General features: G+C 47.7%; 1 protein-coding gene across 1 annotated transcript in view; it reads left to right on the top strand.

Moving 5' to 3' along the window:
* LOC111141261 (neuronal vesicle trafficking associated 2) overlaps positions 1–23824 on the top strand; it is a 51483-nt gene extending 27659 nt beyond the window's left edge. Inside the window, exons 4-5 of the mRNA XM_022493709.1 lie at positions 21194–21304; positions 23633–23824. Of these exons, the coding sequence (XP_022349417.1) occupies positions 21194–21304; positions 23633–23824 (303 nt within the window). The remainder of the gene's footprint in view (positions 1–21193; positions 21305–23632) is intronic.
* The last annotated feature ends 2183 nt before the right edge of the window (positions 23825–26007 follow it).

Below are 26007 nucleotides of genomic sequence, written 5' to 3'. Positions count from 1 at the left end.
AGAATTATATACGCATGTATACATTTGATATCCTTTTTGTTTTCTCAAATGGGACCATTTTATATATATTCTTCTGTACCTTGCTTTTTTCTCTTAATAATATAGCTTAGAGATCCTTCTACATCAGTACATTGAGACCTTTTGTGTTCTCGTTAATGACTGTAGAATGAGGGTTTTCATAATCTTCCTCAATCAGTCTCTTATTGTTCTAGCTTTCAGTCTTTTGTCATTAAAAACCCTGCTGCAGTGAACTTCCTTGTGTGTGTATCTCCACACACACACATGCACACACACACACACTCACCCATCTTTCATATATTTTACAAGTATATTTCTAGGCTATGAGAATTTTCATCTTATAAGCTTTGCCAGAGAGCCTGTGAATCTTCAATTTTTAATAGATTGGGCCAAATTATCTACCAAAATTTTTCCGACCAATCTAGACTTGCTCCATCATGGCTACAAGAGTGTTCTTCCCCACATTGCTAGTTTTAACAGTCTTTAAAAGCTTTACCAATCAGATATAGAGAAAATGCCACCTCTTCTTTGTTTAAGCTTGTATGTCTTTCATTATCAGTGAGATGGAGCCCCTTTCTGTGTAACAGTTGACTGTCTGATGTTTGCTTCCTTCCTGGAAAACACCCTATTTGGTTGGACCACTTGCTTTTCCTTCCTACAGATTTGTGTGGCCTCTTCCCAAAACTAAGAACTTAGTCATTCTCATTTATTTGGTACTTTCTTAGTTGTCTTTTGCCTTTTAGTTTTGTTTATGGTGTAACTTCTTTTTTAAGCCAGCGGGATTTCCTACATTTGCTTTAACTTAGATTAATCACCAACTCCAGAAGGCATAAATGAAAATATTGATACATTTAACTCTATAAAAATCAAGGCCTTCTCCCACCCTAAACTCGTGTTTTCTTCTAGTACTTTTATGATTTTATTTTCTATATTAAAATTTTGGTCCATTTGAAATTTGCACTGTAAGTAAGTGCAAATTACTGTGAGTAAGGTAGGAATCCAACTTTCTTTGTAAATGGCAGTTTGCCATTTTTTCCACATTCATTAGTTAATCCTTCCACTCTCTGACTTGACATACCCCCATTTTTAGATAGTGCATTCCCATTTGTATTTGAGTTTACTTCTGGGTTCTCTCTTCTTCCTTTGATCTGACAATTATTTGATGTAAAAAATTGAGACAATACCGAATTGTCACAATTACATGGTTTTGTTATTTATTATTATTTATTTATTATTTTTAAGTAGGCTCCACACCCAGCATGGAGCTCCATGTGGGGCTTGAACTCACAACCCTGAGATCAAGACCTGAGCTGAAATCAAGAGTCAGATGCTTAACCAACTGAGCCACCCAGGCCCCTCTTAATTACAGACTTTTATAATACATCTTATAATCTGTGTAAACTGTTCTTTCCTTAATCCTTCGACTTTTCAGAAACCCCTTACCCATTCTAGGATGTATGCTTTTCCAGAAAAATATATTTTTTAGGTTCTAAAAACTCATGCTATTTTTTCATTTGGGTTATAAGAATTTATAGATTAATTTGAGGAGAAGCTACATCTTTAAAATACTGAGTCTCTATAGACACAAATTTAACGTTGCATCTGCTGAAGTCTTTTTTAGAGGTTCTAGTTGAACTTTAAAATCATCTTTATAGTTCTTATTAAATTTATTCCAAAATATTTACCTATTTTTTGTTGATATTTATAAGAGGGACCTTTTCTTCCATTATATTTTCTAACTGGTCATTATTTACACTTAACAAAAATGGTTTTGAATTTTATACCTTTACTTGTCACTAGGTAGTTACTAACGTATCTTATTGTTTTTAATAATTTTTTGAAAAAATAATCCTTTGGGTTCTGTACATATATAATCCTTTGGGTTCTGTACAGATGATATTGGCATATCAGCTGCCAATAATGCTGATATTGTTCCCCTTTCTGATATTTAGTTCTCTTGTGTTACTTCTTTGAAGATTGTTTTTAGACTCCTAATGTCATTTTCTTTTCTAATTGCATGGCTCAATACTTTCAAGTCTGCTATTTCTAACATTTGGCCATTTACACTTTTAAAAAATTTATTTTAGAGAGATGGAGGAGGCACAGAGAGAGAGGGAGAAAGAGTCTTAAGCAGACTCCCCACTGAGTGCAGAGCCTGACATGGGGCTCAGTCTCACAACTCTGAGATCATGACCTGAGCTGAAACCAAGAGTCAGATACTTAACCAACTGTGCCACCCACGTGTGCCTTTGTCACTTACATTTTGATGGATTTTTTTTTTCCTCCCCAAATGTCTTTTCTGCATGTATGGAGAGGGTCATATGGTTTGTCTTCTTTGACCTGGCATTATGAAAAATTATATGAGTAGATTTTTAACTACAAAGCCATTTGTATATGTCCATGTTTGGTCATGGTGTACTACTGGATTCTATTTGATAATATATTCTTTGGAAATTTTGCTTTAGTCATGTTGTGAGCTTGTGTTGAGTAATTTTGTGTGCGTGCTGTCTTTGTCAGTGTGGTACTATTATGTGCCTTTGTAAAGAAAATGTATATGCCTTTTTCTTTCTCGATGCTCTAGAAAATTTCAAGGAATAGAGAAATACCGTTTCTTTTAGGCTTTTTTTTTTCTCCCTAAGAATGAACACATAAAGTCATCTGGCTTAGTGTTATTGGGAGGGTGTGGGTAGTTATCAGTATATATGTGAAGAACGAATAAGCAAATTTCATTTGTACCCAGCTTCCTCTCTAAAGCCTTGAAAGCTTAGCTTATCTTTTGAAATGTGCTCATTGTCATTCTCTTGATTGTAATTCCCTTCAGCAATATTTCTCTAAGTGGCTCCATTCAGTCAATAAATATTTACAGAATAGACACCATGACCCAGGCCTTGGGGTAGGTGGTGTGGGTGATTCATGGAGGTACCAGACTTGGCGCACGATCTTATGTTCCCAGCATCCAACTGAAACCTCCATTCTTGTGCATTTATTTGATTTTAAAGCAACATCATTTATCATTGAATATTAATAGAGCTCAGGGCTCTGTATTTACAGTTTCCCCTTTAGGCATACAAGAATTATTTTTGGCTGTAGAGTGCAACAGCTCACTCCATCACACGGCAAATTGTCTTTCCTCTTCTTGGGCTGGAGCGTGCTGTCTTCTGTCTCTGACTCGGGTCTTCCGAGCAGGGCCATGCTGATTGTCTGCAGGTAGAGCTCCTGGTGTTACCTCTCTTTACTTCTCTGAGCTAAGGTTTTTTTTTTTTTCTCAAACCTGTAAAATGGAGATACCATACTTGTTTGGTGATACGTAGATGGGAAAACATTTGTAAAGTGTCAAAATGCAATGGGCACCCAGTAAACCTGAGTTTATCTCCTTATTTTGGTATTTCCCCAAATACCCAGCTCAGTACCAGGCTATGAAGAAGGCACTCATGGAATATGTGTTCAGGTCTAGATTATTTTTAGAGTCCTTGACTGGTCTTCCTACCTCCCAATTTTACTACCTCCAATTCAATTTCCATCCAAACTGCCAGAGTAATATTTAGTGCTTGAATGGAACCACATCAGTAAACACTGGATAGTACATAGGTTAGCTCTCTGGTTCTCCCAGTAAACTCTAGTCTGACACTGTGCTCCTTCTTGAGCTTGCCTCTGTTTACCTTTCAAGCTTCCTCATTCACCATCACGTACCATCCACACCCCCATATCTTTGCACTGGCTGTTCTCTCTGCCCGCATCACCCTTCCCCGCATCCTTCCAGACTGTCTCAGGAACCCTCTTGCCTGATGTGGTCTTCATCACAGCTTGTCTTCTAAGGGGCTCTCCTGGAGACCACGTGTCTGTCATCGCTACGTCCCACGTGCCTGGCTCTGGGTCTGCTGTGGACTAGGTGTTCTGCCAGTATCTGTTGTCAGGTGCGTGATTAGTCTTTGGGTTACATGGTAAATTATGAATGAGGTTTTCTCCGTTTCAGGTCTCAGAGGAGCCCTGGGGAAATAGTTCTTTAAAACATGAAAATGAGGCCAGGAAAATCAATTGCATTTCTCGGATGCAGGAGATGATGGAAATGCGTGACTTTTGTGAGCCTCCCAGGGCACAGCACTATAATGGGGAGTTGGAGGCACCTTTCATTTAACGTGGATTTCAAGCAGGGCCCAGGCTAGAACTCACCAAACCATTCAGCCACCCACTGCTCATGAAATTCAGATGCAGGCTTGCTTGAAAAGCCCCAAGATGCCTTGCACAGCTCCTTTCTTCTTTTTAAGTAATAATTAGCTGGCTGGGCAGCCTTGCCAATGATTTTACAGTTAAACGTCTACGCTCCAAGATATCTCCTTCAATAAGTGGATGGGGGGAAAAGGTCAGTGAAGAGACAGGAGGGTGAATATTGACGGAGTGTCTTCTGGGTTCCAGGCACTGGGCTTGCTGTCTTTATCATATCCTGGACCTTCCTAACTGCCCTGTGATGGGGACATTACTGTAATCACTCCCTTTGTACAGAGGACAAAACAGAGGGTGAGAGAGAGGTAACTTGTCCAGGGCCACACAAGTCAGATAGGAGCCATTTGTGTATCTTCTGAGCAGTCAGTTTTCTTTTCTTTCTCCCTTCCGTCTTTCCCTCTTTCCTTTCTTCTCCACCCCCTTCCTCCCTCCCTCACTTCCCTCCTTCCCTCCGTCCCTCCCTTCTTCCTCCCTTCCTTCCTATCTATTATCTGGACTCTGAATGTTCTAACAGATCCAGTTCCTTTCTTTAGTCAGGCTCTAATAAACACTGAGCCCATTTTTTGCCCCCTGCTCTGAGTACGGGCACTGTTACAACACCTGCTTCCAATTTATGCCCATCTTTGTTCCTTCCACTTACTTCATTACTATTTTCCTCATCTGTGAAATGCAGATAATCATCATAATCCCTAGCACAGAGGACTGTTGTGAAGATGCACTGGAGAAACCAGATAATGTCCTCAAGGCAGAACTTGGCACATCGGGAACACTCAGTGAATAATAGTGATTACTAAATCATGTAGCTCAGAAGTTGCCTTAAATCATTTCTGGAAAAAGATGGGAAGGGTGTAATAAAAATCAGACGAATGAAACTAGTAAGGTGCCTTTATTTACTCGGCACAGATTTTATTGAACACCTACTGAAGTGAAGCCCTGGCCCAATACAAGGGCTACCAAGATGAATCCTTGAGGCTGGAGACCCTCGAGGAACAGACAGCGCGGGGCCAATGTCCAACCGGTTTGCTTAGCCATGGAACCTATCACTGTGAACATCCCACACTCTGTATCTTCTGTATCTTCTGCCCTGACCTGAACCTCACTCCCAACACTTTGGTTTTCTGCAGTCCGGCAAAGAACTGCATTGAGGAAATGACACTGGCCCTTCCCTCTGGGTCACGATGCCCGACTCCTCCAACCAGGACTGCTGGGAGGGGTCGGGCCGGGGTTGCCATTGGATAAGCACACAAATAGGGGCCCAGATTGCAATCTCCTTTAAGCTCCAAGCCCTTGCTTTAGTGTTCTGCAGAGAGGTCTTTCCTCGGCCCTGTAGGCTGGCTGTGTGCTCAACCTTGTGTGTCTGCTGGGTGATTTGCTTGCCTTTGTAGAGTCAGAGCAATTTTTAAGGGACATGCGTTTCCATTATTTGGAGTCAGGGAGAGTGGGCGAAATGCAAGGGTCTGATTCCTGCCCCGAGAACACCATGCAAAAGTTAATTAAGGCTCTGACTCACCAGACCATTTTGATGAAATTAAGAGGTTCGACTAAGCGTCGGCTATTTCAGTGACAGGAAGTCAAGCAGTTGGCTCTGTAGGCGACTGCTTAAGGAATGTATTTCAGTAATAATGACAATAATGATATCCAACATTGCTGGGCGCTTTACATCCAGTGTCTTTGGGAGTCCTTCCAATGTGTCTGGTAGGTAGTGTTATGAATTTCCATTTTTGCAGATAGGAGATGGAGGCTCAGAGAGGTGGCGCTACTTGCTTAAGGTCACACAGCCAGAAAATGGTGGAGTAGAGACTAGATCCCAGGCCAGTCTGGAGTCAGAGCCTGGCTCCTTCTCCCGCCTCCCACTGCTTCCTTTTTAAACCCCTGCATCCCAGTCCCTGCAAAGCCAAAACTGAATTGCTATGCCTCTTGCACCTTGATCCTTTGGAAGCCTTTTGTTTTCTTCATAATAAATTAAAATCGTGATCACGGCTGCAGTAGATCAACATCGTGTCCTATCTGTCCAAAGCCCATTTGCCTGCATGTTGGGACAGATTTGTAGCTGCAATCACTCCTTGTGGAAACAGCAAGGCTTGTGTGACATCTTATTTTACTGAGCTTCCCCGGGTGCCCAAGAGCCCTGGCAAGATTTGCGAGGGTCTCCTTGTCTGGACCATACTTACAAAATGCAGGTGAGTGACAAGGTTGCAGGAAAAGCTCCAGGGCTCCCCTTGTTCAGCAGCCCAAGCAGGAAGAAGGCCCAGGTGTGCTGAGCAAATGTTAGAAGGCCTTGACCTAGCCTTGCTGTGGGATGCTGGGAAGTCCCCTAGCTTGACCTCAATAAGACAGGGACAATAACAACTTCATCAAACAGTTGTTGTGTGGACTCGATCAAGCAACGGGTCCAAAACCCTGTGCCTGGCTCACAGCAGATGCTTGATAAATGTTAGGTCCTTCTTCTCCACACCTGCAAATTCCCTTCCTTCCCTGGGGTAGAAGGTGCTGGGCCTCTCTGGAGAGGTTTTGTGGACACATGCTCTGGACCCCTTGAATCCCCCCACCTGTCCTGTGCACTAATCAGTCATTACCTCCCTCATAGGACTGATTGGGAGCAAGTCCTGATTTCAACCTTTGCTGCTATCTGACCCTGAACCAGTGACTTTTTGGAACCTTATTTCCTGCAAAATAAGATTTAAAAGACCAATTTTATAAGGGCACATTTAAAATGCATAATAAAAGAAAACATAGTTTTGTGTCTGCTGCCCCCAATTTGAACACTGGGAAATTTCACTTAAAGTTCAGGACCTCTGTCTTTTCTTGAGAAAGCAGAAGATCAGCTGTGATAGGCCCTCCTTCCTGTCCTTGATGCCACTTTCCTGGGGCCAAGCAGCTGCTGTCCCCGGTGGGGCGTGTTCCCTCCAGTGCCCTCGCCCTTTTCCCTCATTTATGTTGCTTGTCTGTTCTATGCTCACACCTAGTGGGAGACTAGGATAGGTTGACTCCCTCCCCCTTGATACATCATTTAGATCAAGTTGCATTTGTTTATGTCTCTCTTCTACATTTGTCTTTGTCAGCTTAGAAAGACACAACCTTGTGAAGTAAGGCCTCAGCCTCTCCATCCTATAAAAACATCACCATCTTAACATCCTCTGGTCCAAAACAAACAATGGTTTGAACTTCTGAAATGCAAAATACTTTGGGAGGCCAGAGATTTGTCTCCCACATAAGCTGGGCCACCAGAACCTCATTTCTTCTTTCTGATGATTATGCCAACAGCAAATTACATTGAGAAATAAGTTATTGCTTTGGAATGTTCCACTTTAAATTGTGCTTTTTCTTTTTCAAGCCTTCCACAGTTATTAATGAATTCTTGGCTTGAGCTGGGTCGACATTTGGGCACACTCCTCCTTCTGTGGGGGAATTTCCCTTCCTGGGTTCTGAAAGAGAGTCTCGAATCATTGTTCATATAAAGTTTGAGGCCACGGATGTTTCCTTTTTCTTTCAAAAGGCAATTTACTGAGCGGGATTCATTTGGGGCCCTAGAGAATAGGCTTCTTTAATGGGTTTTTGGGGGCTTCCACAGGGAGCTGATCTAACAATGTAATAATGCCATCTTTTTGGTTTAGGGATGGAGAGAACCTTTGTCTTCCATGCTACTAGCGGCCACTCCAGAGGAAGTAGTGTGAGTGGAAGGTACACAAAGCCTTTGGGGTCAACCTGGGTTCAAATTCTGCTTCTTAATTCATTATTTGAGTTTACCTAGGCAAGCGACTTACCTTCTTCGGGTCTTATGTTCCTCATTTATAAAACAGGAAAACTGAGAAGACCTACCATATAGGATTGGTTTTAAAAAGTTATCAAGAAGAAATAAAGTCAAAACAGCCAACTGTATTTAAATACTCTTACATATCATCTTGGATATGGAAGCATGGCCCGGAAGCACAGCCAACTTCCTCTCCAGGAACTGACTCCAATGAAGGAATTAAACAGAGCATGGGAGTGAACAAAACACACGCTTACTCTCCAGACCTCTCCTGCCCCTCCAGGGTCAGCGTTTCTACCCCAGAGGTAATATGACAGAAATTGTTCTGCCCTCCACTGAATGTGCACTGCTCCAGAGCAAAGCTGGGCTGGTGGTCTATATGATCGCATGGTACCTTTCAGTGCTCCTGGGAGCTAGGGAATCACTCCCACCTTTAGGCAGAGAACCTGAGGCTTAGAGATGTCATAGAACTTGCCCAAAGCCATGTAGAAACCAGGGGGAGGAGCTGGAAGTGGAGAGGCATGTCTGTTTTGAGTCTGCATGGGCCTCCGGGTGGCCCCTACCACTAGTGATGGGGGCACTAGTGATGGCTGTCTTCAGTCTTGTCTGGATAGTTCATAAAACCCAAACAATTTTTTTCCTTCTGATTGGGCCAAACAGACCCATGAACACATCAGGGGTCTTTGTTTTGGTCATTCTGGTAATCTCTCATTCACAGGTATGTCCTTGAGTTCAAGGAATCTAAAATAGGAGAATGAATCCATTAATATTCAATGAATGTGGTTTGTTTGGCATGGGAAAAAAAAAAATCATTCTAAGCATGGAACTGTGGGACAGTCAGAGGAAATCAGATTTTAAACCTGGAGACATCTTTATTCTGAGACCAGGCATTGGGCTCAGTATTTCCGCACAGTGATCTCATTTTATCCTCATCCTGGTGCTTTGAAGTAGTTATTATGATCCCAATTTCCAGATGAGAAAGCTGAGGCCTTTCTCAGGAAATCTAAATGGGACCACCACTGCATTTCTACCTCTTTATCAGGACGGAACAGACTGATGGTAAAGTGTTCCTCCTGAGGCCACACTAAAACCTCCTTGGCTGACTTGGGAATATTTGGGTCTCGAGGATGGACTCAGCTCCTAGGTGTGACCTAAATGTGAAACTGGGGAGCATCCTGATTGGGCCATGTGACTGTGGAGTCAGCTTACGTACCCACATGTGTACTTCACCAAGAGCTGGGAAGACAAATATTTCAGTGCCAGAATCCTTCCACTCTTTCCTTCTGAGGCTCCCTGCCAAGGATGTCTGTATGGAAGGAGGCAAAGTACCTGACATCCCGAGAGACAGCTTCTTCTGTGAGCAAAGTGGGCATGAGGCTGTGGGTGGGAGGTCTCGGACAATCTCTGGCTTCTCATCTTGGCCTGTGCACCCTCACCCCAAGGAGGGAGCTTGTACTGCCTTTTGAGAAAAGGGCCATCCAAAGCACAATCGCCACCACCAGAGGGAGGAACATGGGAGCTGGAAGATAGGAGAGAGTGTGTTTGGTCCCAAATCCCAAGGTCAAATCCTAAGGTCAGGCTCACCCAGTGAGGAGTGATGACCTGGGTCAAGAGGCCACAAGGAGAGGAGGTATAGACTCGAAAAGAGATGGCACAGGTTCCTCCTGGTCAGGAAAAAGAAGACCTTTACCCCGTCCTGATCCACGAGGCAAGAAGTAAAGAAGCGATATTCAAGGGGCCTGAGCTGGAGAGGCAGGAGCCTGGAACCCGGTGCCTGTCTTTAAGGCATGGGGTCCATAGTAAAACAGGGGCATTCCTGCCAAGCTCTGAGAAATGAGGTCCACGGTGCTTCTCCTTTAGGGGAACCAGAAAGGGGGACAGTGAGGGGAGCCATACTGGAGGTCCCTGAGACCACCCCCAGGCTGGTGATTCACAAGCAGGACTCCCAGGACCCAGTATAGAGCTGTACTCAGCACTACGCTTTATTACAGTGAAAAGGAGACAAGGCACAGTCAGCAAAGGAGAAAGGACCCCGTCAGGCACAGGCTTCCAGTCTCCTCTGCTCATGGAGTCACGCTGGACGCAGTTCCCCCAGCAATGAGTTGTGACATGCAGGGAATGGCGTCTACCAGGCAACTCCCAGGGTTCTTACTGGAAGCTGGTCACGTAGGCACCCCCTCCCCGGCATGTACCCACATTCCAGACTCCCAGAAGGAAGTCAGGTGGTCAGCATCACCCGTGTTCTCTGTGTAGGTTAGGCACAGTGAGCCACTCTTACTGGTTCTGGAATGAGCCGGTTCCCAGGCACCAGCCAAGTGCTTGTCTTGCAAGCAGACCTTCCAGAGGTAGCAGTCTCAGACTTGGGGCTTTGACTCTTTCTTGGGCATCTCTTTCCCAAGACTCCTCCAGGGGGGTAGGGCGCACATGTCTGTGTGTCTGTGAGTCTGTGTGGGGCGGGAGGGGAGAGGAGGTAGAAGATGCGGGTACAGATTCCTTCCCCCTCATGGACAAAGGCAGCAAATTGAGGAGAGGAGCTGAAATGACACCTCCCCCAAACACAGCTGCTTCCTGTTCCGGGACCCTCTGCTGTGGGGCCACTGTGGCATTGGTAGGCCTGGTTTCTCACCCCTGCAAGGTTTATAGGAAGACGTGGGGTGGCTTATCTGGCTCTGAATCCCCACCGGCATTCCTAGGGGTACCATGCATTGGAACATGGAGGATGAGTTCTAATATTCCAAACCAATTTTGCTGACCCGATTCTCTCTCTCTTTTTTAAATCAACTCTTCTGCCAAGAAAGGGGACTGAGGAATGAAAGTAGCTTAATGGAACTGCTATTTGGGCTGCAGGGCCAGCGTCTCCATGGAGATGGGGCTGCAGGCTGAGTCTAGACAAGGGTTGGTTGGGACGCCGGGAGACGGCTGTGTGCCTCTGACTGTGGCTGTGAGGTGCATGGAGGGCCCCCTGGCTGGACGAAACCTGCCCTACTCTGCTCGGGCCGGCTCCAGGTGTAGCTGAAGCAAATGGGTGTGAGTCCTCCACAGGTGCCTCCTGTGTTCTCTGTGGCAGGACCAGGACAAGAACTAAGGCAGGTCACAGAGGCATGGCCCCTGCCCTTGGAAAGCTCCTGGTCTAGTGGGGTGGGCTGAAGGGGCAAGAAGTCGTGACAACACAGAGTGCTAAGTGACCATGGCTAGAACCCAGCACCTGGAGGCTTCAGAGTGGCCTCATTCCTGAGGGAAAGGTCTAGGAAAGCTTCCTGTGTGTCCAGGGGGAAGGCAGTGGAAAGGCATGTCAGTAGCAGGAAGCCTAAAACTTTCAGGAACTAATGAGAGAGAAAGGGACTATGTGTGTGTGTGTGTGTGTGTGTGTGTGTGTGTGTCTGTCTTTGTATGTCTGTGTGTTGGTGCATAGGTTTCCATGTGTGTCTCTGTATGTCTACATGTGTCAGTATGTTGGTCTGTGTGAGTGTGTGTCTGTGTGTGTGTGTGTGTGAGTGAGGGTTCCGGGGACAGGTCAGCAGAGGCCAGACGATGAAGACAGTACAGTGTTGAGGAAAGACAATGTGTTTTGGATCCAAACAGATCTGGCTTCTAGGTCTTGCTGCACTACTGATGGGCTGGAAAACTCTGGCAACTTACCCAGTACCTACCTGCAATCTTCAGGTTCATTGTCTAGAAAGCAGGAATAGCAACCATACCCACTTTCTGAGGTACTAGATAGGACTGAGTCAGCTAATATTTGTAAGGTGCTGAGTATCTGTCAATCAAGGGTGTGAGCTCCTTGCATTCTTCTCTTGGGGGCCAGGCAAAGAGTTTTGGTCTTTGCCTTGATCTAACTATAGTTTATTGGACTTATGTGGAAATGCTGGTTTCTGGGTGTCAGAGAAGTATGAAGGGCCCTAAGTTCTGGGCCCCTGCATCGGCTCAATGTCTTCAGATGGCCCTGGTGCTCAAAATCGTAGACACACTGTGTCTGGGCATGAGGTCAGCCCTGCCATGGGCCGAGATGGGACCTGCAGGCGCTCCCACGAAGTGTGCTAGGGAATAATTTAAGAATATCCCTTTGGAGGCCAGCAGAGATGATGGATGGGGAGGGAAGGCAGGAGAAGCCAGAGAAAAGATTATCCCCATGATCCCCCTTTCTGTCTCATTAGTAAGAATCACTGGTGGGGCCCTCAGGCCCTTGGAAGCCCAAAGGTAGACAGTGCTGCTCTTGAGGGGCTGTCCGTCCAGGAGCACAGGTCACTGGAGATGGCAACACAGTCTAATACCCGATGGTCCTCATGCTGCGAAACAGCTGGACCAAACTCAGCTCTGAGGATGCACAATTCTAACAATAACAACGATGGCCACGAGCAATAATAGTTCAGCACTTTCACATCTATGTGGCACTTTGGCCTTTTGCATTATTCATCTTAGTCGCACCTCGTGACATTTTTGCGTACATCAGTGTAATGACTCTGAGCCATTGGCAGATGGTAAAGTGGAGGTCTGTCCGGGGCTGAGAGGGGCCAGACTTGGTACGTGGGGATACTTTCTCTGTGATCGTAGAGAGCAGGATGGGCCACGAATGGGTAAAATGGAAAGAAGCGGAAGGAATCAGAATTTATGTGGGGATGCACGTGGATAAGAATAAATAGAAAGTGTGTAAAAACAGACTCGAGACGATGGCAGGATTGTAATGGGTGTTTTCCTCTTGGATTTCCAATGTTGTTCTTATTATAATGGTGCAGCGCACTCTGGATAAAAATAAACTCTAACACAGCTATAGATCTATCAGCAGGGTAACATATGGTGAGGCAGCTGTATTTCTGAGTTAGACCTGAGTTTAAATCATCACTCTGCCTTCATACATGTCCAGTCATGGCCATCTATAAAATGGGCACATGGTTAGTACCTTCCACACGGAGTTTCAAGGACTTGAAGTGATGTGACCCATGAATGTGCTCCATAGGTGCCAACTAAGGTCATTACCACAGGCCAGGCCTAGCCTGAAGGCTTCATGCATTGTCACGTTCTGTCTTAGTAGCTATCAGTGTCTCCCTCATTTTAGAGATAGGTCAGGGATTCCAAAGGCCAAGCAGCTCACCCAGGTCACATAGCAAGTTAGTGATGGAACTGGGCTTTCCTTCTAGACATTCTGGCTCGAAAGCTCTACTCCATTAAGTGCTTGGTGCTAGGGCCAGGGCCAGCAAAAGCAGGATGTCACTGAGGCAGGGTTTATGGAGAATTTGCCATCCCCTTGTACTTGCCACTCAAGCCCTATTGTCAGGATCTTTGGGACCGAGCCAGGAGCAAGGCACCGGGTGGCCTAATTCTGTCTCTGGAGGTTCCAGCTGTCACATACAAAAGATGAATGTCTGTCGGGTAGCTCTGTTTTTATCTTCCCACAAAGTTTAATTTCCCCGATGCGAGTGGTTCGATTGCTTTGAGGTTTCCAGGGTTTGCATTCTTCATAAAAAGGCTGGTTTCCTGGGCACTGTGATGCCACGAGGCTGCAGTACACGAATGTGAATGAAATTCACATTTCTTGCCATAATGAGGGTCCTAGATCAGTGTCTTGGCTCAGCAGACAGCAGGAGGCTTTTGTTCTTCTCCTCTGTCTTCCTAACTCCTGGGATTTCCACATCCAGGTGACATACCCCCTTGAATAAGTTAATAGTACAGATTGTCTTCTTTCATTGCATTATTGCAAGCAAAGGCAGCAGCAGCACAGAGAAATGTTTACCAAAATTCTGCTTAAGGTAGTGGTCAGGGTTGAGAACTTTGGAATCAGATATTCCAAAGTTTCACTCAAGCTCTGCTGCTTCGATTACCAGGAAGCCTTGGGCAGGCTACTTGGTGCCTCTACACTTCTGTTTGCACAGCTGTAAAATGGGGGTCATAACTGGGTTTACAGGTTTCCCATGAAAGATTTAAAAAAGATGATACGTATAATGTGCTAGACACAGTACCCTGTACGTTCCGGAACAGTCAGTAAATGACGGCTACTATTGGCTGAGCCCGTGCACCAGGACAACACCGGGCACTTTCGCAGACAATATCTCAACAAATCCTCACAGCAGTCTTGTAGGGTGGAAGTTTTGCCCCCATTTAACAGATAAGGAAATGGGCTCAGAGAGGTGAAGCATCCTGCCCAAGTTCACACAGCTCATCGGAGGCAGATGCAGGCTGAGAGCCCTTTTGGAATGGGGTCACCACTGCTGCACAGAACTTCATGGGCAGTGCCTGGAATGGCGGGGCCCAGTCCTCCCAGCCGTTAGAGAGAAGCTCTCATCTTTGACGGCCACAGGACACAGACCAGGAGTTTGCTCCAGAGGCAACTAATAATTCTTCCAGCGTCAGACGAACTTCTCAGATGACTTTATGCAGTGATTTTATCCAGTCAACCTGCAAGGCAGTGAAACAGTTACGAAGGGCCCTGAAAATTCGCTACTGGTAGTGCTTTGTGCCAAAGAGGAGAAAGGGGGTGAGGAGTAGGGAATGTGGAATTTGCATTAGCATCCCCTCTACCCAGTGCCAGTCCCAGAAGCTGGGACCACAGAGGCAAACGAGATATGGCCCCTGTCCCATGACACACATGATAGGATGAAGAGTCCTGGTATGGGGCCAAGTGCTAAGTGGTAGAGGAAAGAAAGTGTGATGAGAGCACAAGTAGGCAAGGGAAGGCTCGCCAGGGAAGGCAACATGCTGTGAGCTGGGTTTTGAAGCATGCCTAAGAGTTCACTAAGAGAGGAAAGGGTGCATAAGAGGAACATATGTTGAGAAAAATGGCAGTCTTCCAGAGGGGTTGGAGCTTTGGGAGTACATGCTTCTCTGTGGGAGTCATGGTGCCGGGCACAGAGTAGATGGTGAGAAATGCTCGCTGCCCAAGGCACTCCCTGGGGAAGGGAGGTTTCAAGGGTATGAAGAGGTCACAACAACAGAAGGAATGCCTTCAGGTGGCCAGTGCAGGTCCTGGTACAGAGCCAGGCAGGGAAGGCATAGTAGGCTGGACCAGAAGGCTGAGGACCATTCTCTGTGACGAGGGAGGACACATGGGAATTCCAGGTTGAGATGCACGAGTGCAGGAGGGCTCAGTGGGCTGCGCGTGTCTGGAGGGGACCATGTGAGCCAGGGAATGGCGGCCTGCATGGCTGGAGGTGGCAGAGATAGGCCAGGCTGAGCAGGACATTACCTGAAATATGGGATCGATACTGTGGGAAGTTGCTCTCCTGAGCAGGACAAAGGTGACCTTGGTCTCAAAGCCCTGTGGCATCTCGTCTCAGTGTTCTCTCCCCTTGTCCCCAGTCTCAGCTCCCCTGCTCTTTCCAGACCCCCTAGGACCCAGCGACTCCCTTAATGGGTCTCTGGGCTGGTGCATCATCCTGGACGGCTCTGGCCAGAGTCTTCTTATGCGGGGCTCCCTGGACCACCCTATCCCTTCTATGTGCCATTCCAGATCTCGCATGGGGCTTGTTTTAGAATTATTTCTTGGTGACGTGCTTGTTCCGCGTCTGACCCTCTCTCTGCCATAAGGTCCTGAGGTGACGACTGTCAGGCAGCATCTGGCTCGTGATAGGCCCTTCATCAGTCCGTGCTGAGTGGTTGCACTGATGAACGTGTTGGGGGGTAGGAGGCGCCTGGAGACGGGGAGCGGAGACCATGCCCAGCAGGGAGGACTGCACCTCTCAGGAAACCCGAACCTAGCACAGGATTTATTTCTAGTTCCATGTTGTTACATCAGGAAGAGAGGCTGAAGGCCGTAGGACGTTTCTGAGGTTATGCAAACTGAGTCTGTCATTATGGATGTGCAGCCAAGCTTCCCCATGTGAGGCACTCTTTGGGGGAAGTGGGAGCTTCTCGCTGGGATCCTCTCTGGGGACCCTTCCAACAACCAAAGACATGCACAAGAATCCAGACCAGCCCAAAAGTCCCCCGTCGTCCCCAGGGTCAGCCCCTTGCTCCTCCCCTCTCACATCACCCTGCTCACCTCCTAGGCACTTCTCATACAGTGCACCCCTTCCACCCTCATGGCCCCATGTCCAGCCTCTGCATTTGGGGCATGCCCTGGTGCCTCAGCCTCCCCACTGGCCTCTCTCCCTCCAGCCATGCCCCTGCAAACCTGCCTCCACCTTGCCTCCAAGACATCTCTCTAAAACATAGTTTGTATCCCGTCACTTCCCTCCTTAAAACCTTCAGAGGCTCCCTGTTACCCTGGAGATAAAGTCCAAGTTGTAGCCTGGTCTTTCCTTGCCACCTACCTATTTCCCCAGACCTCTCTCTCCCTCAGTCATACCCTCTGGGCCAGCCATGTCAAACCATATGATGTTTCCAGAACAGCCCCAGCTTCCTGTCCACGGCAGACACGACTTCTCTGCCCAGAACCTTCTTCCTTCCCTATTCTGTTTTCTTCCCCGAAGTCACTTCCAACATTACCTCCCCCAGGAGACCTTCTGTGGTCCCCTACCAACTTTAGGTCCAGCAGTCCCCTGAGCCGATGCCCTCAGTCATGGTGTTATCCCTGGTGAGCATGTACCCATATCCATCTGTCCAGCCCCCCCCTCACTCTATAGGCCTTGAGGCTTCAGGGAGGGCCTGGGCTTGACTCACAGCCCTATATTCTCTGACCTCCACAGGGTCTTAGGGAATGACTGGCCTCTAGCTGCAGAAGTCATCAAGATTCAGGACAGGGAGACAAAGCCTCCTTCCCTTGAAATGGCCTCTGCTCAGCCTCGTTCCGGGTCTGTTTAGCTTGGCTCAGCAAAATCCCTCAGTGGCTGCACTCCTGCCACCCTTCTCAGCACTGGACTCTGGTCTGTGGCGGTGGTACAGGGCACCCTGCCCACCATCTATGTGTCACAGTCTTCTCAACCCTGTGGGCACATGACAGCCACCTTGGGGCTTGAACCCTACCATCGGAGGTTCTGCTGTAGTGGGTCTGGGGCAGGTGCAGAACATTAGGATTATTTAAAATGCTGTCCAGGTGACTCTAAAAATGTGTAGCCAGCTTGAGAACCACTCACGCCTAGTCATCCTAGAGTAGAGGTCCTTGTCCTTTGTTGGATGTTACAATCACCCAGAGAGGTCATAAGACTGCCCATGCCCCGGACCTACCATCCCTGACCCAGTAAATGAGAATCCACTGGGCAGTAGCAATCTTGGCATCAGCAATGAATCCTACAGAATCTTCCCTCCCTCCCTGTCTTCTTCCCTCCCTCTCTCCCTTTCTTTGTTCCAGAAACATTTACTGGGCTTACCTATCAAGGTCTGGGAGCACTGAGGTGGATCAGACCCTGCCCCTCCTCAGTGGGGGCTTAACAGGCCTTAACTCAGAGCTGTTAGGAAGGGAAGAGCCCCTCCCCCCACTGCTCCCTAAAGGGCAAGTGTCCCATGGACAGGTGTACTGGCCCTGCCCTGGCTCCCAGGGCCGCCTCCTCTTCACCAACCTGCTGCTTTCCCGGGGATGCCCATGCTGGGTCAGCCCAGAGACTGGGTCTCTGCTTCGTCAGATCACATTAGAATGGGGGCTCTCTGGGGGGCTGCCCTGGACCCTGCACGAGGCTGGCGGTAGTGGCAGACTGGGGGCTGCGGGTCTCTGCTCTCTACTTGGCACATGCGAGTTCCGCAGCCATCCTTTGTCTGCGGCTGCACCTGTAAGCGTGTCTGTGTCTCAGTCCCACGCACGGCTCTGGGGACAACATGCCAGCAGGACTTCAAGGTCCTTTTGATGGAAAGAATCAACCCGGGTTCTGGGCATTTTTTAAAAAATGCAGATATTATTCACATATCAAATTAACTAAAGTGAAAACTTGAGTGCCATTTATTGCATTCACAACATTGTGCAAGTACCACTTCTACCTAGTTCCAGAACATTGCCCTTGCCCCAAAAGGAAACTCTGTTCTCCTTCCCCTTACCCCCAGCCCCTGGCAACCACCACTCTGCATTCTCTCTAAGAACTGACCTATTCTGGATGTTTCTATAAATGGAGTCATATAATATGTGGCCTTCTATGTCTGGCGTCTTCCACTTAGTGTGTTTGCAGGGTCCATCGGCCTTTGTAGTATCTACCAGTACTTCGTTCCTTTTCACAGATAAATAATATTCTATTATATGGCTGGACAGTGTGTTGACTCATTTATTAGTCCATGGACATTTGTATTGTTTCTGCCCTTCGTTATGGGGAAATCTGGGCATTTACAATTCTTTACATCTATATTCCAAACATCTACTGACTGGTATTCCTAGGTCCTTAGCATTAGCCTGTGGACTGTGGTGGTCCCCTTCCCTGTACTAATCAACTACTATCTTCAGGGTCCCTAAGCGGGTGTAGGCATATGTGGGTCATCTCTTGCTCCAGCCTCCAGCCTCCACTGACATCTCCAACTCTCTCCACATCCTACCTGGGTGATTCCAGTCCCATCTCTGCACTGTCTCACCCCACCCTACCCGCACCCCAATCTTGGGCAGGAGGCTGGTGCGTGTGCAACAGACTGCAGCTGAGGGATTGGTGTGCAAATGCGGGGGCAGACAGCCCACTGTGCTGACAAGAGTTTACATGTGAATTTTGCGTGTCGCCATCTGAAAAGAAAAACTGCTTTTTCTCCATCCTTCCACAACACTTACGATGTCAAACGTGCAAGGTTTTCCCTGCATCAGGTAATTCTCCAATTTTCTCAATGGACGGTGACTAGATGTTCTATAATTTAACTCACCCCTGACACTAGCTGCTGGAGCTAGCTCACACCTCCCAGGGAAGGGGTCTATCCCACAGGCTGCCCCAATTCAGATGCCAGTCGCAAGTCCTGGGCTGCATCTGTGCTCGTGACCAACTGGCCAGTCACTGGCAATTCCTGCCCCTCCCCCCTCAGTTTTAATAGTTTGCTAGAACAGCTCATAGAACTCAGGAAAGCGCTTTACTTAGTCTTACTGATTTATTCCAAAGGATACAAATGAACAGCCCCCTGAGGGGATACGCAGGGAGAAGTGTGGACAGGTCCTGGGCACTGGGGCTTCTGGCCCCGTGTAGCATAATGGGGTAAGCCACACTCCTGGCATATGGACATGTTCTTGTTCACCAATCTGGAAACTCTCTAAATCCCTTCAGTTAAGACTTTTATGGAGGCTTCATTACATAGGCATGATTGATGAAATCACTGTTCATTAGTGATTGAACTCAATCTCTCCCCTCCCTGTGGGTGAGGGGGTGGGATGGAAAGTTCCAACCCTTTCATCCCATGGCTGGCCTCCCAGCCCCCACAACTGGCCCCCCTCCTTAGAGGCTTTCCGAAAGTCACATTATTAACGTAAACTCAAGTATGGTTGGAAGGGGCTCGTTATGAATAATAAAAAACACTTCTTTCGTCTTTATGGATCTGGGCTATTTCAGGAACCGGGCACAAAACCCAAATATTAGAGCAAAAGATGCTTCTAGTACTCCTATTATTTAGGAAATTATAAGGGTTTTAGGAGTTCTGTGCCAGGAATTGGGAACAAGACCCAAATATATATTTTCTTCTATCATAATAGCAGACTGTCCTAAAACTTCATACACATGGCACACGGTATTTCTAATGGAGGGGGTCTGCCCATCAGGTTTGGATGGACACCTCCCATTTCCATCTTCTTCTTGTCCTTTTCAAATGCCTCCCACCCGGTATTTAAAGCTGCCAGCAAACAACTCTGTTCATTTGGAGCAACATAAACTTCTGTGATTTCTGGTCCTTATAAACCACAACCTGGGGTGGGAAGGAGATGGGATGTGGACACCCAAGGTTGATTCTATTTTTTTTCTGAAACAAAAGAAACCTCCTCTCCATGAGGAGAATTCTGCCATGTTTCTGGGCCAACTGTCTCAAACAGCTACCTGCTTTTCAAAAAGAGCATGAAAAAAAATCTGCGTGTAACACTAGGTGCCCCATGTTATGGGGATTACCCTACCTCTTTGTACACGGGGAGTGGGATGGGGCCGTGCAAGCCTGGACACGCCTTTGAAATTAACCATCTACTTCTTTCTGGTGAATCCTGTCTGTTGAGTCTTGTATTATTTTTTTAAAGTTTGCTCGTGGGCAATGGTTAGGAGCTGGGCTTTCACTGTGAGCAATTTGGAGACCATTAGATGCTTCTGAGCAGGCAAGAGACGTGCCCTGACTTAGATTTTGAAAGGACCTCCCTGGTTGCTGTAGGCACCACATCATAGGGGGCAAGAAGGTTGCTAGTCAGAGGCTGCTTGGGGACTGCAGGTGAGAGGTGCTGATGACTCGGCCGGGCTGGAGACAACCGGGAGGTCAGAAGCCATCAGACTATGGGATATTTTCAAAGACAGAAACCATAGCTTCTATGGAGGCCTGGATGTAGAATATGGGAAAAAGAGTTGAGGATGACTCCAAGGGGCGCCTGGGTCGCTCAGAAGGTTAAGCCTCTACCTTCCGCTCAGGTCATGATCCCAGGGTCCTGGGATCGAGTTCTGCATCGGGTCCTTGCTCAGCAGAGAGCCTGCTTCTCCCTCTCTGTCTTCCTCTTCCCCTACTCCAGCTTGCTCTCTCTCACTCTCTCAAATAAACAAAAATAAAAATTTTTTTTAAAAAAAGGATGACTCCAAGATGTTTGACCTGAGTGACTGTAAAGGTGGACTTGGGGGAAAATGTAGGCACAACAGATGTGGGACAGCGAGGAGCAGGGGATTAGTTCAGTTGATGTTTCTAAGGTGCCTACTGCATGTCCCAGTGGAGGTGAAAGGGGCAGGTGTACCTGAGGTTGGAATCCAGTAGTGCTGAGGTTGGAATCCAGTAGTAGCGCTGAGGTGATGGAGGGCAGAAGCACCGGAAGTGACAGGTGGATTAGTGATGCCCCCCACACACATTCCTTCACCCCCCTGCTTCAGGCTGTGCACCTGAGCACAAACACTTAACAGGAAACGTGAAAAACAAAAACAGGAAAAGTAAATGAGGGGGGAAATCACACCTTGGGGCCAAGAAGGAGCTTCAGAAAGTATCTAGTAGAAGAGGGAAACTGAGGCCCAAAGAGTACAGGCAGTTTGTTCCAGGTCATACCACGAGTAAGTGACAGAGCGAGGCAGAGCCAGTCTTCGGGCCGCAGACTGCTGCTGCTCTTTCTGACACACCGTGTTGCCCACCAGCTCCAGGATTCAAAGGCTGCCTGTGTGCCGGGCTGAAGGCAGGTAGGGCCGAGGCTGGATGACTGTCAGCGTTGTTTCCCTCTAGGTCACCATTCTCGTCAGCCTGGCCCTTGCTTTCCTCGCCTGCATCGTGTTCCTGGTGGTTTACAAAGCCTTCACCTATGACCACAGCTGCCCAGAGGGATTTGTCTATAAGGTAAGGGGCTTCTGGCAGGTGAGTGCCAACCTCAATTAGAGGGTTTATCACTGTCTTCTTTTCACGGGCCTCCAAACTCGGGCAACCTCCCTGCAGACTATTGAGAATGTGGTATGTGTCTGGCAAGGGGTTTCACGAAGGATTTCGTTTCCTTCCAGTAGGCAGTAAAGTTCTTCCTCCCAGATGGTGCTTTCCGGAGTCTGGAGTAGGAGGGGGTCCCGCTTCAGGCTGGAGGTCAGCGGTCAGGGAGAGCTCGCTTCCACCCGAGAGGGGCTGGTCCATCCAGAAAGCTCTGCCTTGGCACCTGTCTTCCTGGTTTGATGTCCGATTCCCAGTTCCTGTGGCAGGAGCGGTTCATTTACTGAGCACCTATTAAAAGTCACAGCCTTTTCTAGATATTTTCATAAACATTATCTCAACCAAGCTGTACACGCATTCTGAAAAAAAGGTTTTATTGCCCCCATTTTACGTGTGAGGAAACAGGGGAAGAACGTTTGGATAAGAGAGTTTTCCAAATCAGCACATTACATTGTCAAGTGAGGGAGTCAAATGGGGGGTGTTCTGTCTTGGAAACACGCGTCCTTCAGTTCTGCTATGTGGCTTCCTCAGACTCCATTCCTGGTAGTTAAAAGCTGAGGTTCTCAAAGAAGCAGCAACTCTCAAGAGGGAACAGTTGAATGGATGATGATGTGTTCACACAAGGGATTTCTGGGCAGCTGTGAAAATGGGTGGGGAAGGTCTCTAGAACCGGGCCTGGATTATCCTCCAGGTTAATAATGAAGAGGAAAAAACGCTTCCCTTGTGTGAGGAAAGGGCTCGGAGGGGGAGGGATATTTGTTTCTATTTTCAGGAAAAATTCTAGAAGAATCAATGAAAAAACTAGGAAAATTGATACTCAGTGGGGGTGGGGGAAGAAGGAAGGGAGTAGGGGAGACGGGGAAGAAGAGCAAGGCTTCTCTGGAGACCTCTCGCTATCCATTTGTCCTTGGTATCTATAAATGTCTGGCATATCTAAAAAATAAATAACCACAGGTCATTCCTGAAAATTAAAAACAAGCTTGACAAAGAGCCTTGCTCTGTATAATTTGGGGATGTCGGCGTACAAAGAAAATAAATATTCCAAATGAGCAGAGTGCATTGACTGTTCACCCACAGTAGAATATATTCTAAGGATTTAGAAAGAGGAATCTTAAAGTTAATTCAACAATCTAACTGTTGGTCATAATATTCATGTTATTTTGTGACCATTTGATGTATGTTGTAGGATAACGCATATAGACAATTCTAACAATGTTTGTTGGGAACCAAAGATTTTGATCAGAAGAGTTACAAATAAAAAAAAAAAACAAAAAAAAACAAAAAACAAAAACAGACAGTCATAGGCTGCGGCAATGGCCCAGAGAAGCAGCTGGGGGACGGGTGAATGAGCCGGATCAAGAGGTCTGGGGGGGTGGGAAGGATGGGGGGTCAGGAGTGCCCTCTACAGCCTCATAGTCACTGAGCAGAGGACTGTGGATTAGTATCAACCTCAGGTTTCTTTCTCTCTTTTTTGTAAATGGAGGGATAATTGACATATAACATGTTAGTTTCAAGAATCAATGTGATGATTTGATTATTTGCATATATGTTTAAATGTAAGTCTAGGTAACATCCATCACCACATGGTTACAAAAAATTTTTTTTTCTTATGATAAGAATTCTCAAGATCGGGCGCCTGGGTGGCTCAGTGGGTTAAGCCGCTGCCTTCAGCTCAGGTCATGATCCCGGGGTCCTGGGATCGAGTCCCGAGTCGGGCTCTCTGCTCGGCAGGGAGCCTGCTTCCCTCTCTCTCTCTCTCTCTCTGCCTGCCTCTCTACTTGTGATCTCTCGCTCTGTCAAATAAATAAGTAAAATCTTTAAAAAAAAAAAAAAAAAAAAAAAGAATTCTCAAGATCAACTCTTTTAGCAACGTTTAAATATACAATACAGTGTTCTTAACTACAGTCACCATTGTCCGTGACATCCCCAAAGCTTATTTATTTTATCTCTGGAAGTCTGTGCCTTTTAACCACTTCCGCCATCTTCATCCCCCACCCCCCCGCCTCTAGCAACCACCAGTCTAGCCTCAGGTTTATTTTTTCTGGTTTCGAGTAGGCAGTGGCTCTGAGGCGGTGATGGTGATGATGTTGGGGAAAGAGCGCCGAGGGCCAGGCTCAGGCCAGGTGACATCCCCTACCCTCTGATTCAGAGCCTCTTGTGGCTGAGGCCCCCAGATGGAGTGGCCCTGGGGCAGGGTGGGTTGGAAGCAGTCCGTTGAGCTCCCCCTGACTCTGTCTCTCTCGTCCTCAGCACAAGCGCTGCATCCCGGCCTCCCTGGATGCTTACTACTCATCCCAGGACCCCAACTCCAGAAGCCGCTTCTACACGGTCATCAGCCACTACAGTGTGGCCAAGCAGAGCACCGCTCGGGCCATCGGGCCGTGGCTGTCGGCGGCTGCTGTCATCCATGAGCCCAAGCCGCCCAAGACCCAGGGCCATTAGAGGCCCACCCCCAGCCAGAATGGGGGGCCCAGCGGGGGGTCCCCTGATGGCTAAGCCAAGCTCCAGTTACAAGACACCACTGTACTCCCGGGATATGGGGGTGGGGGCGGGGCCGGGGTGGGTGGGGGGGATCTCACCGAAATTATCGTGCACTGGAGTTGTCTGAATTGATATTTCTTTTTGTCCTTTGGTATTGTTGATTCGTCCCCAAGTCAGGATTATGTACAAAGGCATGTTTCGTGTTGACTGTTCCCATGTAAGATATTTTCAATGCCACTGCTTATTAATTGTTAGGAAAATTTAAAAACAGAAAAGGAAACAAAATGAACAAAGAAGGACTAAACTGGCTGCATTTGGAAGATGTTGGCGGGCCGTGAAGAGCACAGACTCTGGGCTTCTTCGATGAGAAGCTGTAGCCTCCGTTGGGGGGGTTTGGAAGGTACAGGAAATGTGAGCGATGCAGGCTGGGGCTACGTGGTTGGCCTCGGCTCTGCAGGAGGGGAAGACAGGCAGTCCGGACCGGCCTTGTTGGAGAGGAGGGCTGATTTCGGCGTTGTTAAGCCTGGGATTCACAAAACCTAAAGTCAAGAGCACCCACCATGGGTGCGTTTTGCTAAGCTAGCCCAGATCACCATTCGGGAATCTGAGCTGGGGCTTGGGCCAGCCCCTGCGGCCTGGGGAGGAACAGGTGCAGTCAAACGCTGAGCAGCAGGCAGACTCTCTCATTCTTTCTCTTTCGTGTCTAGATCAACACTGGGTACTGCCTATGTTTAAGAGACAGCAGGGTGGGATGGGGGAGAAGGAAGAAGAGGCCGCAGGAAAAAGCAAGGCATGGGACAGACGTATTGCATGTGGCCAAGCTAGAAGCACAGTCACCACATTTTAAAAGTCTTGTTTGCTTGGTGTTTCCCAAAGAGCTAATAGCCATTGGAGGAGTAGTGATAAGGGTCATAGCCGGGAACCTCAGGTGACAGCTAGGGAGACTTTAAGACTGGGTCTGCAATGCCAAATCACCCATAAAGGAAGCTGAAAAATGTGACCGTCTTTTGCCCACCTGTTGGACTGACAGCCGTCTGACAAGCACCCAAAGTCCCCGATCTAGTTCTAGAAGCTGACTAGGGGGCAGCGTCTGGCATTACCCAGGCCTCTTGCTGTGGTGGGATGCCACCTCCCCCCGATCAGGCACTCCCACATGGTTCTCCGGCAAAGGTTTCTGGGAGGCCCCCTCTGCGGGATGTGGCTCCAGGCTTGCAGGGACAGAACTGGCTGGGAGAGTTGGTTATTTGAGATGTAGTACTGTTTCCCCATGAAGCCCGACAGCCCGGATAACAGACATTCTCTCCTGGCTTGCTATGTTGCCGAACTCATTGTACACAATAGCTGGGTAATAAGACTAGCATAGCTCAAACTATCCTGCCAAACACTATCATCTGACTTCCTCCTCCCACCCCATCACCTCGAGTCACCTGTAAATTCATTTGTCATCCGAAGCGGAATAACAAATTGTCCCTAGCAAAACCGCTGAGCGCTTTATAATTTTGTGGTGTATTTTTGTCAGTAGGTAGCAGAGGCTGAAGTATTTTTTGGTGTAATTCTTGAACTTTTCTGACAGGAAACAAATAAAGATAGATGTGTCTGAAATTCTTGATCTTCCTTTGCAACCTTCCTCACCTTTTGCTCAGTGAGCTTGGTGGGATGCTGCTGGGGTCAGAGATCTCTGTCTCTAAGGTTAGGGTGGGCTCTGGGGGCAGAGTGTCTTGTGAGGCTGTGGCTGGAACTGGGCTGTGGGGGGACCTCCATCTTCAGGCAGGTGGGCCCAGAAGTGATACATCTGGCCACAAGGCCATATCCCCCTGAGTATCTGGTGAGCGCCCATGGAGGGCCAGGCTGTGCTGGGCACGGAGCACTCAGTGATGAACAAGGCATAGTCACCACCCTGACATCTGGAGATGGAGTTGGACATGGACACAGATGCTGGCAAAAGAAGAGTCTGAGGACGCCACTGGTGTGACACAATTGACTGTTAGCCAATAGCTTGAGGAGGATGGTGGTGAGTAATCAGTGGGGTCCTCTTCATAAGTAGCTTTGAGGTTTATTATAACCATGGCAGGGGGTCGTTATTGACCCCCATTTCACAGATAAGGAGACTGAGGCTCAGAGGGATGGAGAGGTGCCCTAGGGCC

Source organism: Enhydra lutris, unplaced genomic scaffold, assembly GCF_002288905.1.
Source record: "Enhydra lutris kenyoni isolate GAN:26980312 unplaced genomic scaffold, ASM228890v2 scaffoldscaffold5, whole genome shotgun sequence".
NCBI lineage: Eukaryota > Metazoa > Chordata > Mammalia > Carnivora > Mustelidae > Enhydra > Enhydra lutris.
Note: the sequence above shows the minus strand (reverse complement) of the source record. Positions and strands in the feature narration are given on the sequence as shown.